The sequence below is a fragment of the Bos taurus genome, chromosome 10 (assembly GCF_002263795.3).
Source record: "Bos taurus isolate L1 Dominette 01449 registration number 42190680 breed Hereford chromosome 10, ARS-UCD2.0, whole genome shotgun sequence".
In the NCBI taxonomy this organism is placed as follows: domain Eukaryota; kingdom Metazoa; phylum Chordata; class Mammalia; order Artiodactyla; family Bovidae; genus Bos; species Bos taurus.
Window position 1 is genome coordinate 7788072 of NC_037337.1, and position 20361 is coordinate 7808432.

At 41.8% G+C, this 20361-nt stretch overlaps 1 protein-coding gene across 2 annotated transcripts in view; it reads left to right on the forward strand.

Annotated features, from left to right (window-relative positions):
* Window positions 1-20361, forward strand: part of IQGAP2 (IQ motif containing GTPase activating protein 2) — a 308957-nt gene that overhangs the window by 162579 nt on the left and 126017 nt on the right. For both annotated transcript variants that reach the window (XM_002690436.6, XM_059890756.1), the window contains exons 4-5: window positions 7845-7922; window positions 11503-11579. In XM_002690436.6, the coding sequence (XP_002690482.3) occupies window positions 7845-7922; window positions 11503-11579 (155 nt within the window). The remainder of the gene's footprint in view (window positions 1-7844; window positions 7923-11502; window positions 11580-20361) is intronic.

Genomic DNA, 20361 nt, shown 5'->3' on the forward strand with positions numbered 1-20361 from the left:
ATTTGAGAAGGAATATAGGGAGGAAAATCAAACCAATATAAACACCAATCTTAATCAAAATAAACAACCAATCAATATAAACACTGTATTCAAAAAATGTGTGTGTTTTATGGATATAATGTTTAAGTATTTTCAGGTAAGGTGATACATCTATGATTTGCTTCAAAATAACTGGGAAGAGGGTTAACAGATGATTCAAGACCAGCCATGAGTTTGTAATTGTTGAGATCAGATGATGGGTACAAATGAGTTCTTTATACTATTCTGTCTACTTTTTTATGTTTGAAAATTTCCATTAAAAAGTAAAGAAGGAAAAAGTAAGCACCAACCTAAAAGACACCTTGATTATATGTGTCTTCAAAAAGCAATTTTTAAATGTGTGCTGTTCTCTTCTAGAATGTGAGATCTCTTCTCCATTTTGGGTCAGGGTTTCTAAAGCTTCTTTGAAACTTGATTTTTTTTTTTCCCCTCAATATTTTGTGTTTGGTTTTGTTATATCAGTATTTTTTATCTGCAGGTCTTCAAGTGTTTTTAAAAGTTATTTCTCTTAAAATTTCAAGGATAACATTAAGTACAATTGAAAATAGAATAATTTTCCATTTAATGTATGAGTCACACTACCCTTCAGTTGTAATTGAGACAAAATTTATCTTTAAAATATGTATATTGAATTCAGAGCAAATGTCTGAGTAATGATTTAGGCTAACAGACAAGATGAATTGACATCTTTTTTGACAAGTCTCTCTTCATCATCTAATCTAAAAGGGAATGGAGCAAAAGTCTCTGCCTTGAATAATGCTATGAAAAAATATGTTTGCATATGTTAAAATAAGTTTATTAAGTCATGTGTTTATTAACTCTAGATGTTTCTCCCTAGAGTGAGTTTCCAGCCTTTTAGAAGACTTAAGCAAAACAAATGATTTAGCCAGCCAAAATTAAAGTTTCTTTTTTTAATTTTAAGGAATATTTTCAAAGTTCAGAAAAAAATTATTTGTATCCACTGTGTCACAAAATAAATTAACATTTGTCCACATTTTAGAATATGATCTTTCTTTTATTTTCATTGCTTCTGTGATGGTTGTTATCAAGACCTAGACCTATTATAATGGCCATGTAGATTTGATGATACAGATTTGATGATAAAGTGTCATGGGCTCCAACCTCCCCTGGAAAGGGACTGTGGGTGTTTTGTTTTGTTTTGTTTTGATTGGGAGAATCAGGCCGCACAGACAGACCTTTAGTGAAAGTGAGCCTCAGAGCTGCAGGTGGGCTAATTCCCCTCCTGGCACATTTTACGCCTTGAATATAGGTGTCTCTTTCCAGTTCAGCTCTGGACCCCTCATGGCAACTTAAACAGGTACCATTGCCTCCTGACATCAGAGGTCCTATTATTTGAATCCATAGCAACTTCTCTTTGGGATGGGGATGGGGGAAATATTTCCAATCTCTTGTTACAAAATAAAATTCCTGGGGCACCTGGACACGTGCTGATGTCCCTGAGCAAACCATCGTGACAGAAGGAAGTGGTCTGTGTTACTGTCCCCCATGCCATCAGGCCCCAAGTGGGATGCACAGAAGAAAAGATGTTAGGAGAGGTGTGGAAAGATGGGCGGTGGCAGATGGAGGGGAGTTGATGCCAGCTGTGACGTGGGAGAATCATGGGACAAAGGGAAACTACCCCTCTGTTAATTCACTGGAGAAAAGAGGCTTTTCTTTTTTTTCCCTTGTATTAAATCCCTGAATATGACCTTGAATGGGAATTGTTAGTGATTTGCTGTGTCATCGTAAATTTTTATTTTAAGGCTATTTTGTTTCTTCTGCAAAAATGAAAGGAGACAGATATTAGTGGGCAGGAGACAGCTTCCTGTTCATGTGTTTTTCGGATCTAAAGCTTGTCACATGGTCCTCTTCAAGGAGCCTTAAATCACGGGACGGCGGCAAAGATGCTGAAACGCAGGGGAACACTCACTAACCTCGGCCTGTCTCTTGATGGGCCATCTGGAAACCATGAGTTCAGCGAGCCTGAATGCTCTGCAGGGTCTGCTGGGCTGTGGCCGTAAAATATGGCCCACCTGTTGGGCCGGGTGTCCCTGAGCAAAAGCTCTGCCCCGAATCTCAGGGCCTTTGGCCGGGGTGCTCTTGGCTTTGAGCAAAGCAGTGGGCTCTTCCATGCAGCCCTGTCCTCTTTGTCGCCAGCTCGTTGTCTACACCTCTACCCCTTCTTAATTTAGGGTTTGGAAGTCATTCTGGGTATTGAGTTGAACCTTCCAGGGAAGAGTGTCCTTTCCCTGAACATCTCCTCCTGCCCCTCCAGGCTGAGTTGCACGGTCCTGCCATGCACATGTGGACACACCATGCCGTGCTGTAGTAACTATTTTGTCCTGAAGGCAGGAGCGGTGTGTGTCTCACTGTGTCCTCAGTGAATAGTTCAGGTTCCGGCCCAAATAGCTGTTGGGTAAAGGAATGAATGAGAATTTTTTATTTTTTAGAGATTTTTTTTTTAACGTGGGCCATTTTAAAAGTCTTTTATTGAATTTGTTAAAATATTGCTTCTGTTTTATGTTTTGGTTTTTTGGCCATGAGGTATGTGGGATCTTACCTCCCCAGCCAGGGGTTGAAACCTCACCCCCTGCATTGGAAAGCCAAGTCTTAACCACTGGAGTGCTGGGGAAGTCCCAACTAGTACTTTCTAGTAAGCCAAAGGGCTCCATTTCTTGTCTTCTGTGCTTTATTCAATCCTTTATTCAATACTTGCTGAAACTCCTCCTCCAAGTGTGACGCTCAGACTTCCTGTGGTCCCCCATGATGGGTGTGTGTAAAAATGTGAACTTTTGGGCCCTCCCCCAGAATCTTAGCCAGGGCCCCAGGAAGCTCCATTCTTAATTATCACCTCAGGTGATTCTTTTCTTATGTACTACTAAGGTTTGAGAATCACTGCTCTAACAGGCGGATACATTAATATAATAAGATTTAATAAAGTTATAGGGAAAGAAGATAAAGCTGTACTAAGATAGAAATACATAAAGGGTAGAACTCATTTATCCATGCAATCCTCATCCATACCTACCAGGTACCAGCCACTGATCTGGGCACCAAAGACAATGCAGAACCAAGAAGACATGATTTTCATGCTGCTCACAGTTGGAGAGACAGTCTGTGAGGAAAAGAGACAGTCGTTAATTGTGATTAGTGTATTAAGGAAGAGATTAAAGCCAGAGTTGTTGACAGACAGCCATGCACTTTGCTGAGGAAATGTTCTTACATGGAGTCTGGAAGGAGGAGGGGAAACTCATCCATGAAAGCTAAGGGTAGGGAGTGGGGAGGGTGGTCCAGACGAGGGGCTCAAGGACGAAAAGCGCCTGGCCAGGTTGAGTGGCTGGAAGGCTAGGTGAGGGACAGAGGCGAGAAATGGGGCCAGGAGAGAAGCAGAGAAATCGCTCAGTCCCTCCTGGAGGACCTCGCATGGGGCGCCTCCATCCTAAGTACAGGGGAGCTGTTTCAGTGTTGACAGGGGCACCGGGGGACAGTCTGTGCTTCACAAAGACTGCTCTGCTGCTGTGTGGAGGGAAGAGGCACTCAAGCGCAGGGTGCGATGAGAGGATCCCTCAGCCCAGGTGACCGATGACCGTTGCCTGCAGAGACAGGAAGTAAGAGGAATCGAGACGGGAAATGAAGGGTGAATCCTGGAGAAGGACTGGAAATGGGCGGAGCGACTGAAGAGAAGACAGCTAGGTGGATGGTGGGCGGTAACTGAGTAGAGTGTGGTCAGTTCTAAAGGGGGTTGGACTGACACGGATGCCAGAAAGGTTTCCGTGGTGGGGCAGCCACCTAGGATGACCAAGAGAAAGGAGTGGAAGAAGAAGGGGGCGTTCCTTGGAGAGAATTCAGTCTGATAAGCCACACAGCAGTATCATTCTGGACAGTGCATTGACAGCTGTCCAGATTTGTAACAAATGCTCATTGAACGTTTAGGTGAGCCTTAGACAGGGAAAGCATACACAGTGGTCAGGAGTATGAGCTGCAGAACCAAAACACTTCAGAATCTGGCTTCACCACTGACTTTGACTCGGCGAGCTTCAGCTTCCTGAGATGAAAGTGGGAAAATACTAACAGCATCAACCTTGTAGAGAAATTGGGAGGAACAAATGTGATCATCTATGCCAGGCGCTCAGCCCAGTGCCCGCCTGATAGAGGTGAGCACCCTGTAACTGCTACAGACGGTGTTTGTTTGCTCTGAGGCTCCGTGAGCAGTAAATTGACCAGAATATTTGGACTAGGAGTCAGGGAATTCTGCAACCTGATCTTGACCCTGAGCTCGACAAGTTAGGTCAACTCGAATGTCTTAAATACTTGGGCCCTCAGTTTCTTCCTGTATAAAATGAGCAAATTAGAATAATTACTGGTTTCAAACTACTTCATAGTTCTGAATTGCCTTGATCCTAATATATAAGAAGTTACCATCCACAGAAGGCTTACATAATACCTCATCTATTCAATTTAAACTGCAGTAATCTTGTTTGCTGGTGCTATAGTAGCTCAGCAATAGAAAATCAGCATGTCCTTTCTAGTCTAATACCTGAAAGAAATTAGGTAGACCAACCATAACAACCCTTGACTAAGTATGACTATAGATGTAGCACCTAGTCTAACATATTAATGTTAGTGTGGGATTGCTGAAAAGACAAACTATAAATGTTTATAATGGACTAAGTTTATTTGGAGCCTCTTTAGAAGACCTTTTTTGGTTCTAACTGAAGTAAATCTATAGATTGAAGATGTTAATATAGTTCACTCACTGAAGCTTACTTCTAAAATTTGCAGATAGGGAGCATAGGGTTCTGAAGTCAGCATTCCTCAGGTGTTTAAAGTAGGTGAAGGATTTGAAACCTGTCATGTCATTTTCTATAGAAATATGACCAAGATAACCACCCTTTCCTTCAGTGCCTCTTACATGAAGCACTGAACTTTTTTTGACCTTAAAGGTGAATAAAGTTTAAAGCCCAGTCTCACAGCGTAATAATTACCATAACCAACATTTATTGCATTCTTAGGTGTACTTTGCAACCGAGTGTTCCATGTATAATCTCATGAAATTCCTCAACCCAAAGAAACATACCATTCCCATTTTGTGGCTGAGGAACCAAGGTTCAAAGACACTTGGAACTTTCCTGAGGTTACCTAACTAATGACACCACTAAATGGATGGGATGTTTTTATTGCATAATTTGGATTGTTCAAGGCTATCAACCAAAGATTCTCAGAAACCAACCTAGGGTCAAACAAAACTATATTTATTTAAACTCAGAAAAAAGGCCAAGAAAAAAGGCATACCCGTGGAGCTGTAAGAAAGAGGAAATAGGAGTTTAGTAGAGATTTGAACTTGTACTGAGCGATTCTAATAAGGATTTAGGAAGCAAGAACCAGTTATCTTTGGGGTGTTACCAGGAAAGTGAAAGTGAAGTCACTCAGTCTTGTCTGACTCTTTGCGACCCCATGGACTGTAGCCTGCTAGACTCCTCTGTCCGTGGGATTCTCCAGGCAAGAATACTGGAGTGGGTTGCCATCTCCTTCTCCAGGGGATCTTCCCGACCCAGGGATCAAACTCCAGTCTCCCACATTGCAAGCAGACTCTTTACCATCTGAGCCACCAGGGAAGTCTAAAATGTGAAAGTCGCTCAGTCGTGTCTGACTCTTTGTGACCCCATGGACTATACAGTCCATGAAATTCTCCAGGCCAGAATACTGGAGTGGGTAGCCTTTCCCTTCTGCAAGAGATCTTCCCAATCCAGGGATTGAACCCAGGTCGCCCGCATTGCAAGCGGATTCTTTACCAGCTGAGCCACCAGGGAAGCCCAAGAATACTGGAGTGGGTAGCCCATCCCTTCTCCAGCGGATCTTCCCAACCCAGGAATCGAACCAGGGTCTCCCACATTGCAGGCGAATTCTTTACCAGCTGAGCCACCAGGGAAGCCCAAGAATACTAGAGTGGGTAGTTCATACCTTCTCCAGCAGATCTTCCCGACATAGGAATCGAACTGGTATCTCCTGCATTGCAGGTGGATTCTTTACCAACTGAGCCACCAGGGAAGCCCAATACTAATGGTGTTATCAGCAAGTAGGATCAATTTGGTGTCTTAATTTTTAGGAGGTGAGAATATTCACTGGGGGCCAGATTGCCATAGTCAAGAAATAAGTCACCCGTCTTATTTGGAAGAGGACTATGTTAGTCACTTTATGGTGTTGAGGGTCCTCAGCCCTGACATGATTGAGGATTGTCTCCATTTTGGCCTCCATGTTCACAGAGTGGCCGTGTCTGAGAACCGTTTGTGTTCCACAAACGTTGCTGATGCTGAGTTAGCCTCAGACACTACCTCATGGCTGTGAATTCTCTCCCTATGCTTTTCCTCTCTTCGCATGCCCTTCCCCCTCCCTCTCTTCCCCTCCCCGCCTTTTCCTTTCTTCTCTGCATGCCCTTCAGATCCTCTCGCCTCCCTCTAGTTATTTCACAGTGGTTAGCTAATTTCTTTCCTCTGAAGAGTAATCCCCTGGTCATCAGGTCCTGTGCTCTGCCCTTGGCGGGTTATGGCATGGGGAAGGTGTTCAGATCCACAGAGATTTCATCTTGAATCCCAGCTCAGCCCCTCAACAGATGTTTGACTTTAGGCAAATCACTTCATCTTTGTTGCCTAGGGTTCCTCATCTCTCAAAAAGGTGGGAATAATAACTACGCTGCAGAGTATTTGGAAAATTAGAGATAATTTATGTAAAGTGCTTGACACACACAGTCCAATCTCAGTAAATAATGGCCACTATCAAAAACGTATAAATATTTGCAAAATTTTAATTTTCTTATGCTTTATAATTTCTAACAGCAAGAAAAATAGTTTTTGTTAAATCAACCATTAGATTGTAGAAGCTCACAGAATATGGGAAGAGCTAGACTTTGTGAATGTGATAATACACCATTGGGAGTTAATTATGATGAAACTTGCTGTACTTACTTTTCCTTTTATTCAAAGTGAAAAATACGATATATAACATTATGGTATACATTTAACTAATGAAATATATGATTATTTTAAAGCTGTCAGCAGTATATACCTGATAAAACTTCATAAGATAGCAGCAAGAATATTTTATTTATAGACTGTGTAGACAATAATGGCTGGCTAATTAGAACTGTAGGAATGGAAAATGGAGCCTTTTATTATATGGGTAGAAAAAGGTCTTGTAAAATATTTCCACTGAAAGTTTGCTTATTGTACAAGGCCAAGGTTAGCATTAAATTATAGAAGGAATAAATACTAAAATTAGCTCTGAATCATGGAGTGTTTTTTTGTTTTCATCTTTGTATTTTTCTATATTTTCCAGTTTTTTTTTTTTTTAAACAGAAATCATATTACAGTTGTGATCTGGCAGAACCAGAAACCACACACAAAAAAAGACATCTAGTCTTGTAAAAATCCTTTTTTTCCAGAAGTTACTATTGCCCTCAACCTTGGTTGCCACAGTCTTGACACTGAGTGTGTGTGTGTGTGGGCACACACATGTGCTCATGCATGTGCACACGTCTCATAAAACATCCTTAGGCGTGCTAGACAGTAAATGGTCTTTGGGAGTCTAGTTCAGAATTACCTCAAACGTGTGAATTCTGGAGACTGGACTGGTCCGTCCCAAATGGTTGGAGTGTTGCTGAGAAAGTCTCATCTCCTTTACGGGTTGCTTTATGTGAGCGTTCATGGCACTGTTCTAGGAGAAACAGAATTGAAAGCGTCCTGCTAATGGAAGCAGTGGCCACTTTCTTACCTCCTTTTTGTGTGCTCCCCTCTTCTCCGCCCCATCAGAAGTCGGGCCTTCACTTTCGGCACACAGATAACACCGTGCAGTGGTTAAGAGCCATGGAGTCCATCGGTCTACCCAAGGTAAGCTTGGACTGGGAAGACAGCAGGGCTGGCACGGACACCTCACTGTGGGAGGGGGCTCGCAGAATGGGGTATCTTAACGCTGCAGATGCCCTCATTGCCTCGGGAGCGAGAAATGTGAGAACTAAACAAATACATGGAAAAGCACGCGTAAAGTAACATATGGCAAGAGTTCAGGTTGGGAGCAGCTAGGTAAAGTTCAGCAAGGTCAGAACAGCTTTACCTGGTAGATAATTAATTTAGAAGCACCATCTCCCTCTTTTGTATTGCTATTTATACCTAAGATTCCAAGTCTCTTTGCATTGTTATATATTGTATCATTATAAATTTAAGTAAATATTATTATAAATTATAGTATCACTTTAAAGTTTAATGGCTAGCGAGTCAGAGCTCTTACTCCTAAAATAGATCTCCCAAATAAAACTCATTCTGCAAATATTCAGAACTTGTTAAATTCAAAGAGCAGATGCCCTTATACCTGTGAGACAGATTAGACAAGTAGAGGAGATGAGAAAATAATTACATGTGATAGAAATTGTAGAGCTATTTCTTAAACTTCTGATTTTGAAATAATTTTACCATCACAGGAAGTTGCAAAAATAGTACATCTTTGTGTAAACTTCATTCAGGTTCCCCTCATGGTGACATCTCATAACTGTAGTACAGAATTAAATTGGCGTTGGCGTATGAATGTTAACTAGACTCAGACTTTGTTCAGTGTTCACCAGTGAGCATTCATGTGTGTGTGTGTGTGTGTGTGTGTGTGTGTGTGTGTGTGTGTGTGCGCGCGCGCGTGTGGGTGTAGTTCAATCCATGAACAGACTTCTGTGACCTCTACCAGAATCAAGATACAGATGCTGCAGAGAGGCTGGCCTCTACCTCACTTCCCTTCTCCAGCGCTGTCCCCTGGCAGGCCCCTAATCTGTTCTCATCTCTATAGTTTTGTCATTTTGAGAATGTTATAGAAATGGAATCATACGGTAGGTAACCTTTTGAGACTGACTTTTTCACTAAGCATAATGCCCTTGCCATCCGTAAGGTTTCCATGTGTATCAGTAGCTCCCCTTTTTGAACTGCTTACTTAGTAAGTCCAGCTATTTTAAAGAAATTATTTAAAAATGGTCCAGCAAGGGGATAGACTACTGACTTATTTAGGCCTGTGTTGTTTTTAGTATTAATCCAGGTTTGCAATTAAAAACACCCCCACAATAAAAACAAAGAATTCCTTATGAATGCCTATTTTTAATACATTTGTGCCAATACCTGTTTTAACTCAGTTCATTTTATCTTGCAATGGTCAATGTTGATCTATTTTATTTTGCCATTTTTAATTAAACTACTTTCCCCTCTCCTAAAATGTTGAGAACATTGAATGCTATACCTTTCTGGGAAGTGGTTATCATACAGAATTCATATTTCTAAATTGTGATTTAGTAAGTATTAGCAGAGTGTTGAGTGGTAACCAGATTAAAAAAGAAAGAAATTCAAATGCCGTTTTTCTGTATGAGGCTGTATATGTTAGTTAGGATAATTTTATTATGTTTGAAAGATTTGATTTAAACCTTCTCAAGTTGTGTGTGTTTTGGCCACATTTATTTTGATTTTAAGCCAAACAAGTGATCCATGCAACAGATTCTATTTTAATCCTGATGTTTATTATGAAATCAGTGATATATTACATTGCAGTAATGAGAAGCCAACAGTATACTGAATTGACTTAGATGTATTAATAAATTCCTTCATGCATCAATATGAGCTGCCCACTCTGTGCTCAGCTTCATGTTACACACTGGGGTTTCAATGCTGAAGAAAATGGTGAACTATAAGTTGATCCCATCTCCTTGATAAAGGAAGACATATTCATAATGGTTTTCCAAGAGAGATACCAGTATAAAAGTTTCTTGTTTAAAGAAGAGGGGAAGTTACAGTTGTCATCTGCTTACCTGGTAGAACTTTTAAACCTGGTCATATTCTAAATGGGGAATCCTCTTCCCATTGATACTTTAACAGCAAATGTATTAAAGGAAACTTAGAAAGACCTTTGAAATTTCATAGACTATAGATATTTCTTGAAGCACTCAGTGACTATACATTTTATAGTTCAAGAAACTTTGCTTTTCTCTTGGCTTCTTTCAGTGTCCAATAGAAAGTGTGCTTGAGTGTCAAGTTCTACCATATGGTATGCAATTTTAGTTTTTATGTCAAATTTTATAAAATATTTACCAAAAGCAAGTAATGCCAATATGCTTCTCTTAGGAGCTTCAATCCTAATTATTCATTTTTGGTGCCATATTCTGAAATCTGTTTCTTATTAGGTTTTTAGTTTCAAGCTCAAAAAGCATATCAAGGTGCATTAAAAGTTTTAGTGTTCAGATTTTTCAATCTACTACCTCCATTCATAGATGGTTATCCAAAAGAAGTAATCAGGTGCGCAGAAAAAGCAGGGATGTTTTTTGTAGTGACTATAATAGGGACAAATTTGGGGGAAAAAACGTTCAACCATGGAGAACTGGTTAAATTATGGTTCAAAAATATGAAGGAATCCTATGGATCCTTAGAAGTAATGTTCTTATAGACTAATGAAGGGAATGGAAAACAATCATGCTCTGTCAAGTGTTTTAAACAGGCTTATAATACTTGCAATTTGGTTTTCAAATACCCACATGCTGCTAAGTCGCTTCAGTCATGTCTGACTCTGTGCGACCCCATAGACGGCAGCCCACCGGGCTCCCCCATCCCTGGGATTCTCCAGGCAAGAACACTGGAGTGGGGTGCCATTTCCTTCTCCAATGCATGAAAGTGAAAAGTGAAAGTGAAGTCTCTTAGTCGTGTCCGACTCTTAGCGACCCCATGGACTTCAGCCCACCAGGCTCCTCCGTCCATGGGATTTTCCAGGCAAGAGTACTGGAGTGGGATGCTATTGCCTTCTCCAAATACCCACATACATAAATGTAAAAAAAACAAAAACAAAAAAAAACCCAGAGACATACAGATAAAAGACTTGAAGAAAATATACCAAAATGCTAATAGTGACAGTCTGGAGGTAGGTTTATAAGTGTTTTTCTTTCATACTTTATCTACTGTCCAGATTTTAATCGGTAAAAATGGATGTTTTTTTCTCCTTAAAGTAGTAACATGGATATGTGTGTGTGTTGTATGTATATACATAAATGTTTACAGAACTGTGTAGCCAAGTTCTTAACCGTGTAATAAAATGATTTCAAAAGGACACCCTTCTCAGGCCAGGGGACCCCTGGGCAGTCACAGGAGTGACTCTGGTACAGAAAGCAAAGCCTGCACGGGCTCATGCCTTGTGGAGTGAAGCTGCCACCCAGCCCTGTGGACAAAGCCTTCCTGAAGTGGCTGACTGTGAATCTCCGTTGAGCCACTAGGAGGCGCTGTCAGGCAGGGACCTGATGCAGTGATTGGTCCACATAGAAAACATGAGGCACAACTGAGATTCCCCTTCATTTAAATAAATACAGAGCAGCAAGGACAATCAAAAGAGGGTCATTTGGGGAGTTAAAATAATTGTAAAAAGCGGCACCTAATAAATACATTTTTCCCTTTTGTTTTCCAGATATTCTACCCGGAAACAACAGATGTCTATGACCGGAAAAACATACCAAGAATGATATATTGCATTCATGCACTGAGGTGGGGAAAAAAATACAATTAAAAATCTAGAAAGTAAATTTAAATAAAACCACAGTTTCAATTTTAAAAGAGCTCTTTTTCCTCTTTTTAGAGAGCGCTCTTTAAAAAAATAATAATCTGAACTTTTATTTTTAAGACTGAGTTCTAAATTTGCTGGTAAAAAATTAAGATAATTGTCGTATAACAATACTTGAACTTGAAAAACATTTTTCCTCTTTTTTAAAATCCCATTTCAAAATAGAAAACCAGAAAAATGAATGAAAGACCTGTGAGTATAATAAGGAGAAAAATTTAACAGAAATTTCTAGGAACCTAATAATAATGTGCTTTCATAGTCTTGAGTTATACTACTTTACAAATATAGCTACTTTACAAACTACTTACTACTACTTTACAAACACATCAAATGAGCAGCTTTAATGGTTATACATTTGATTGTGATACTCTTAAAATCATTAGTTTGGCTCAATTCTTACCATAGATTAATAAAATGAACTATAAAAAAAAATCTTTTGAACTTTGGTTCAGTAGAACTTGTACCATAAAGGTAAAGAAGAAACTAAAATTAGTCAAATCATGATACATTCATTTTTTAAAGCATTTGTTTGCTATCTTAACATTTTTGAGGGCTTCCCTGGTGGCTCAGATGGTAAAGAATCTACCTGCGATATAGGAGACCCAGGTTTGATCCCTAGGTTGGGAATTTTTTTTTCATGTTAAGCTTCTACCAGTCACAGAGTATTTCTTACCTTACTGGAAGAAATGTGATTTTTAGATGGTTGCAAAAATGATTCTAAAAATCCAATTTGTGGCTGTTGTCTTGAGTGCACACAGGTAATGACTGAAAGACTTCGTGTCTAATTAAATTTTAAATTTCTTTTAGAACATCTGCCTTGTGTTTGTATCACTGAAAGTCATTTTCCTGGCAGAGTATTCAGCCTTGAGGTTTATATTAACTTCTTTCTGGCTTCCTTCCTCTCCGAAGGAGAAGATTTTTATAATAATTCATTGCAATATTGGATTACTAAAGATTTTTGATTATGTCAAATAATTTGCCTCCCCCACCCCATCACTTATGAGATTTCTTTGGAAGATGACAGTTGCTTGAAATACAGACCAAATGTAGGTGCCTATCCTATGATTTCTTTTGACTCCAGTGATTTAGAACAACTGCAGGAAAGAATGCTTCTGTGCCTTCCCCCTCTCTTATGTGGCTAGGATATCATTGTTCCAGGTTTTCTAAAAGCTCTTGGTGCCCACGTGCTCGTTTTGATGAATATTATCAAATGCGTTGCCCAACATTCTTGGTCAGATGCTTTTCAGAGCCTAGAATCATTACTTAACACTTTGTGACCTGCTAAGCCAGCCATTAGTTAATCATTATCATATCCATGCATCTGAGGGAAAAGTGTTAGTTGCCCAGTCGTTTCCAACTCTTTGTGACCCCATAGAAGGTAGCCCGCCAGGCTCCTCTGTCCATAGATTCTCCAGGGAAGGATACTGGAGCAGGTTGCCATTCCCTTCTCCGGGGATCTTCCCAACCCAGGGATGAAACCCAAATCTCCTGCATTGCAGGCGGATTCTTTGCTGTCTGAGCCACCACGGAAGCCCATGCGTCAGGGTGCTAACCTCCCCATCTGTAGCCTGCTGTCTGTAAGGTAACACTGATTTCCTGAAATACACACCTGAGGTGTTAAGTAAGCAGCTTATAAAGAAACGGTGTGCTTGGTTCTTTTCTGGTGACGTCACTGTTGTACGGAAGTTACAGAGAACGGCACAGAGGCTTACAAAGTGTGCCTGCCATAGTTTGAACAATGGCTTGAGCAGCTTGGTAAACAAAGAAAAGGCAACTTCTTGCTACGTTGCCAATTGCATGCAAATGTTTTTCTCAAGTATTTAGACTGTCTTTCTCAGGTGTTCAGTTACTCATCATGGAAGACTCCATTAATGGATGTTCCTCACCAGATCTGACCTTAAGTAGGAATTTTTAAAGCAGGATCTTGAAAAGCAATATTCAGTTAATAAACAGCATTCCCTGGGAGACTCTCCTTCACTTTTCTCTGTTATAAACTTCTTGTAGAAAGTTAAAGTGTTAGTCCCAGTCGTGCCCAAGTCTGCAACCTCATAGACTGTAACCCACCAGGCTCCTCTGTACATAGAGTTCTCCAGGCAAGAATATTGGAGTGGGTTGCCATTTCCTTCTCCAGGGGATCTTCCCGATCCAGGGATCAAACCCAGGTCTCCTACATTGCAGGCAGATTCTTTACCCTCTGAGCTACCAGGGTGCTCCTTAATCGGGCATGGAGAAGTCTCAGGTGTATCTAGTAGTTTTCTATCAAAACCCCTTCCTGCCGTGGTTTAGAATGCGGTCAGTTCCTCAAATGAGGCTGATATTCTGTCGTGTTGGGCCAGCCTCTTTTGGAAGCTGGGCAGCAGCGCATTTTCATAAGGACAGTGGGTTTGCCCTCACTGCGTGATTAGAAGTGATGCTGAAAAAGAACCAAGATGTCCTCAGCAGTTATATCCTAGCTGCAGGTACAGCAGGTTGCTGGTGTAAAGGTTGTCATTACCTGCCAGGGAATTAGGCAGGTCAGAAGTTCTGTTATAGGTCGGGAGCCAGGCAGAAAGATTCCCCAGGCCTGGAGGCCTGACTGATCTGCAGAGTTCATCCCTGGCCCTGCCAACTTGTTTTCTCATCTCTGTCTTCTTGATTTGGGTTTAACAGCCTCATTAAAATGCCCTGGGTTCCTGCCCTTGCTTCCTGCTTGTGTCTACTTTTCCCTTTTCCTGCCTGCCTCGCCTTTCACTGAATTTCTGACCCCGGTCCCCAGGCCTCACTCTCTCAGTTCAGCTGGGTGTTCTCAAGCCCAGACTCCAGGCGGTGTTAGCTAGGCAGCCCCACAGGGAGTCCTGAACCTCTGGGTCATGCAGACCTACCTAAGTGATGCATGTCCTCATGTTCTTTTCAAAGAAATGTCTATTATCTTTTCCTTATTTGAAATAAAAAAGTGTTCACTGTGGAAAACATTGGAAAATTTGAAACTGAGTCCCCCTAAACCAAGTTCCTCTGGCAGGTTGATGGTTCACCTCTCTGTATAAAACTTTCTTTTCCTATACATGTTCCCCCTTAAGATTAAGGAGTCTCAAAGAAAGGGGAGGGGGCATTAAAGCTGAGCAGGGATTAAAGCCCTGAGGGGCCTTCCTAGACACAAAAGCCCCCCCGTGTCCCCTGTTTCTTGTTGGAAAAAAAAGGGCGGGGGTGGTTAGTTTCCTAGGCCTTCCCCCAGTTTCAAAGAGCAGACTCAAGTAGTAAGTGATTAGGGTAATGGTCCCAGGACTCTTCCTCCTGAAGGAACATAGATCATCTCTGGGTCGTTCTGTAGAAACCAAGACCCTCACCAGATGGAGGATTTGACTACATGCTGAGCACATGCGTTGTGTGTAGACCTCAGACCGACTGGAACTAGAAGGCTGAGCTTCCCAGAACATCACCCTGTTACCTCACCACCAACCAGTCAGTGGTGACCCTGCATCCTAGGTCCCTCTCCCCTAATATTGTCTTTACAGCTCTTGCCTGAAAGCCACTGCCAAGTTTGGGTCTTTTGAGCACAAGCTGCCGGTTTTCCTTGCTAGGCCCTGCAACAGGCTTCTCTGCTCCAGGCGCTGATGTTTCAGTACCAGATGACAAAGACTGTAACTATTTTGGTGTTTTGGACTTAAAAAGTATATGTGGCATGTGGCTTTATTTAGAATATTTTAAACCTATTCAATAAAAGGAGCCACCTCACGGAATGAGAACCTTGCTAACAAGAGCTGATAGTCCCGCCCCCCCCCACCCCACTCTGGTCTGGAGGCCTTCTAACCATGGAGAAGAACACTTTTTACCTGTTATTTATTGCTCAATGTATTGAGCAACTGTTAAATGCTTAAACATTAGCTATACAGTTGAATTCCTTTAAGTAAATAAATTTAGTAGACTGCTTTTTTGAATATCTCAAATACCTTAAAACACAAGTAAAATGCCCAGATACATTATTACAAACTTAGTACACTTAAACTTATTCTAAAAGATCCACACTGCATGTTTCACTTATAGTTTCGTTATTTAGCCACTGATTTCGATGCATTCTAAGGCTATAGCAATGGCACCCCACTCCAGTACTCTTGCCTGGCAAATCCCATGGACCGAGGAGCCTGGTGGGCTGCAGTCCATGGGGTCGCTAAGAGTCAGACACGACTGAGCGACTTCACTTTCACTTTTCACTTTCATGCATTAGAGAAGGAAATGGCAACTCACTCCAGTGTTCTTGCCTGGAGTATCCCAGGGATGGGGGAGCCTGATGGGCTGCCGTCTATGGGGTTGCACACAGTCAGACACGACCGAAGTGACTTAGCAGCAGCAGCAGCCCCAGCAAGGCTATAAAACTTTGAAACCTACCCAGAGTTCACATAGTCACTAGAAACAGAGTACCTCTTCAGTGACCAGGTTACAGATCTGGTTTCTGACCAATCATTGCCGGTCAGAACACGGTATCGGTTTGGGTTCTTCTCCTAATGTGAGTCCAACCTTGGCCAGCAGGAATCAGGCTGAACTTGATTTGCAAAATCAACCAGACCTTGTAGTATTTGGCTTTCAGGTAGGTTTTTATTTCCCACTCAGTTCCCACCCTCTGTCACTCGAAATGGTTTGCTTTCATGTCTCGCTTGGCCAGTGCTCCATAGCCCATTGTCCTGTCTTCATGATGTATTGGCCTGGTCTGTTAACATTATTAAAGGTTAATGTATGCCCTTTGAATATTTTCTTGAAATCAGTTGGGCATTCTAGAGGTTTCTCCCCCAGGAGATGAGGGATAGACTCTGCCTGATGCTCTTTGGGACCCTTTGGCTGATAGCATCTCGGATCCTGTTTCTGGACCCTCTCTCTGCTTGGCCATTGAGTGCAACCATCAGTGCTGTGCCCTCTTTTTGCCTGGCTGTTTTTGTCACGTCCTGTGCCCCTCCGTCTGTTCTTATCTTGGGATATTCCCTTGGTTTTCTCGACTGTTTGTCTTACTCAGAGTTCCTGGTCTTTACTTTTTCCTGTTGTGTAAGAGGTACAAAAACAAGCACATATTTATACACTATAGACGGACATAAGAAAAAACAAAGCACCTGTATTTTAACAACACTTCCTAGCTTGTTAAAATCCATATAAATATTATGCGTGTCTTATTTTACCTCTGCGTTACAAATTCCTTTTGGTACACTTTATACCAGGCTTGCCTGCTGGCTCAGGCAGTAAAGAATCTGCCTGCAATGCAGGAGGCCTGGGTTCGATCCCTGGGGCAGGAAGATCCCCTGGAGAAGGAAATGGCTACCAACTCCAGTATTCTTGCCTAGGAAATCCCATGGACTGAGGAGCCCTGAAGCCTACAGTCCTTTGAACATCATTTTGAACTCCAGGCCTTTCTCTGATTAAACAAGATTTTTTGTTGCTGTTCATTTGCTCAGTCATGTCTGACTCTCTGCGACCCCATGAACTGCAGCACGCCAGGCTTTCCTCTCCTTCACTAACTCCCGTAGTTTGCTCAAACTCCAGTCTTCTCCAGCACCACAGTTCCAAAGCATCAGTTCTTCAGTGCTCAGCCTTCTTTATGGTCCACCTCTTTCATTGCTACATGACTACTGGAAAAACCATAGCTTTGACTGTATGAACCTTTGTTGGCAAAGTGATGTCTCTGCTTTTTAGTATGCTGTCTAGGTTCATCATAGCTTTTCTTCCAAGGAACAAGCATCTTTTAACTAACCAAGACGTGTCTTTTTTGATGGACCAAATTGCTTCAGTTTGGTCCTGGGAGCTCTTTCTGGCCAACTCCTTTGTCCTTGTAGCACTGTCCCTGACATTTCTTTGAGATATCCTTGCTGTGTGGCCGCAAGCAGATTTTCCAGTCTTTCCCTGATTGTGTGCTCCGTCGAGTCTGACTCTTTGCGACCCCACAGACTGTAGCCCGGCAGACTCCTCTGTCCATGGGATTCTCCAGGCAAGAATGCCAGAGTGGGTTGCCATGCCCTCCTTCAGGGGATCCTCCCAACCCATGGATCAAACTTGGGTCTCCTACATCTCCTGCAGGTGGGTTCTTTACCACTGCACCACCCAGGAATCCCCTTTAAAGTTGTCACGTGTTTGTAACAATTTTCCTTGCTTAACACATGAGGCTTCTGGATTCAGATTTTCTTACTAAATAAAGTTTATTTGCTGGTTAAGATTCTACTACACTGAGCACAAGGTAAACACATGTCTGCCTCTCCTCTGTGTAAGGATGGCTGTTCCCACTGCAGAGTCTGTGGTTGCTGTCCAGCAGTCATGTCTTCAAATGCAGTGAAGACGCCAAAATAGCACCCATTCAGGGCTTGGATTTATGAAAATGGCTGCGGCAGCCCCACTTCTGGTTGACCAGCCATTCCAAGTACCCTGCGCAGTTTGTGAAGAAGGGCTCCTCTAGTAGGTGAACTTGAGGAACTGGTTCAAAGGCAGGCTCGTTAGCAAAGCAGCTCAAGCGGTCCAGAATCTTCCTGCAATGCAGGAGATTCGGGTTCAATCCCTGAGTTGGGAGGATCCCATGAAGTAGTATACTCACTCTACTGTTCTTGCCTGGAAAATCCCATGGACAGAGGGGCCTGGTGGGCTGCATCAATAGGGTTGAAAGGAGCTGGAGGCCACTGAGCACACAAGCACGCAACACACACACACAGTAGTGATGCTGAAAACAGACCGACACCTACTGAGCCTTCCATTACATGCCTGGTGCTGGTCCAGGTATCCTGTTACAGGTATAATCTCACTTAATCCTCATGACATACGTTTTCTGTACAGTTATTCGTCTCATTTTAAACTATGGCTGGCCAAGATCATACAGCTAGTGAGGGGCAGAGTTGGGATTCAGAACCAGGCGGGATGGCACCAGAACCTACAGTTACTTAGGCAGCCAGTCATTGTCCTCAGAAGGGAGGATATTTCCATCCAACTAGGAAAATTAAAAGAACAGTGGCATTAGACTTGAACTTCAGCACAGGTCTCTAAGCTGTTACATTTAGGGTAGTTTAAAAGGAAGCTTCCCCAAACTTCAGAACGGGAAGGACCTTGAGATGTTGAGTCCGGTTTATTTCACCGATGAGGAAATTGAAAGATTGGTTTATATGAGTCAGAGTCACACACTGCAATGTGGCCAGGCTGGGGCCAAGATCCAGAGCTTCTGACTCCAGTTCCCTCTTCTTCCTAATCAGCCATGAGGCTTTGATTTACAGACATTCATCTCCCTTTTTACAACATAAAATGAACTGTGCATGATGTGATCCAGAAAAGTTGAAATAAACTCAGCCTTTGCCTTTTAAGTTTGCATTTTATTACTGTAGCACCTCTTAACGCATATATTCAAAGTAGTAGGAAAAAAAATTGATAGTTTTTTTTTTTTTTTTTTTTGCTTTTTTGCTTTCTTTATTGCTTCCTTTACTTGAACTGATATTATTAGTGCAAAATAGGAGCACATGGGCCAATGAGGCTTTTGCTACCGAAGGACAGCTCCTCGATTACTGGCCTTTTCTTAGCAACATGCATGCACTGTAGCTTTTGATGTGATGAAATGCTAGCCATTTCGTGCCAAGTGCTTTATTATACGTGGAAAGTGACATCAGTCCCTCAGCTGCCTTGGGAATGCTCTTGGCTCTTTGTGTTGGTTGTTAGGCACTAAGGTGCTTAATAAATTCAGCCTTGAAGAGCTCTCAGAAATTGGTGATTAGACAGACTTTTGTTTTTTAAACATTAAGACTGGGTTTCCTATATACTTCAGGTCATGCCCTCGTTTGAATCAAAATGCTTAGAAAGGAGTGGGCCACTGTTGCTGATTCTTTTCAGCATGGGAATCCAGAATAAGTACTTTTCCTAGTAAACATTTGCCCCTTTGACTAATCTGCTAGGACATACCTCCCACATAGAGATTTAGTATATAAACTCCCGCACTGTGAAAAGTTATCTCTTCAAAAGTAATAGTTTAAACTTCAACCTCAAAGATAAAATAAACGCTGAAAATTGAAACCAAATAAAAATATACCTTAACATTAAAAAATACATACTTTTGGTGAAAGTATGTAAATGAAAATGAGATTTCTACCTGATCCTGACTAGCACACGAAAATCTGGTTTGAGATAAATCTGACTCAAAGATTTTTGTATCCAAAAGGTACCTGACTTCTCAGCACCATCTTGTGGTAACTTTTAAACTGGGATGTTTGCTTGTGAGATTTATGTTATACAGCACAAATGGAGAAGTAAAAAGTATAATCAGAAAGTCTTCCAGTCTCTTTAATACCGTAGGGAAACATGAACACTTTTGTTTAGTGTAACTAATTTAGCTCATATTACCAACAAACCTCTGTTTTGTGGAAGCCTGAGTACCTTATAGGGACAGACAGTTGAGAGTAATTAAATGAAAGACCAGATATCTCCAGAAAGGAGATACAGTGGAAACAGTCATGTCAGGCTCGTCGGCCATGGGTGTTTTAGTCTCCTTACAAAACTGACATGACGTGACTAAAGTAGTAGGAGTTTCTTTGATATATAATGTTATTATTTATTTTGGGCTGTGCTGGGTCTTTGTTGCTGCATAGCTTTTTCTCTAGCTGCGGTGAGCTCCTCTCTGGTTGTGGTGCACAGGCTTCTCACTGCAGTGGCTTCTCTTGTTGCAGAGCACAGATTCTAGAGCCGGGGGGCTCCAGGAGCTGCAGCACGTGGGCTCGGTAGTTGTGC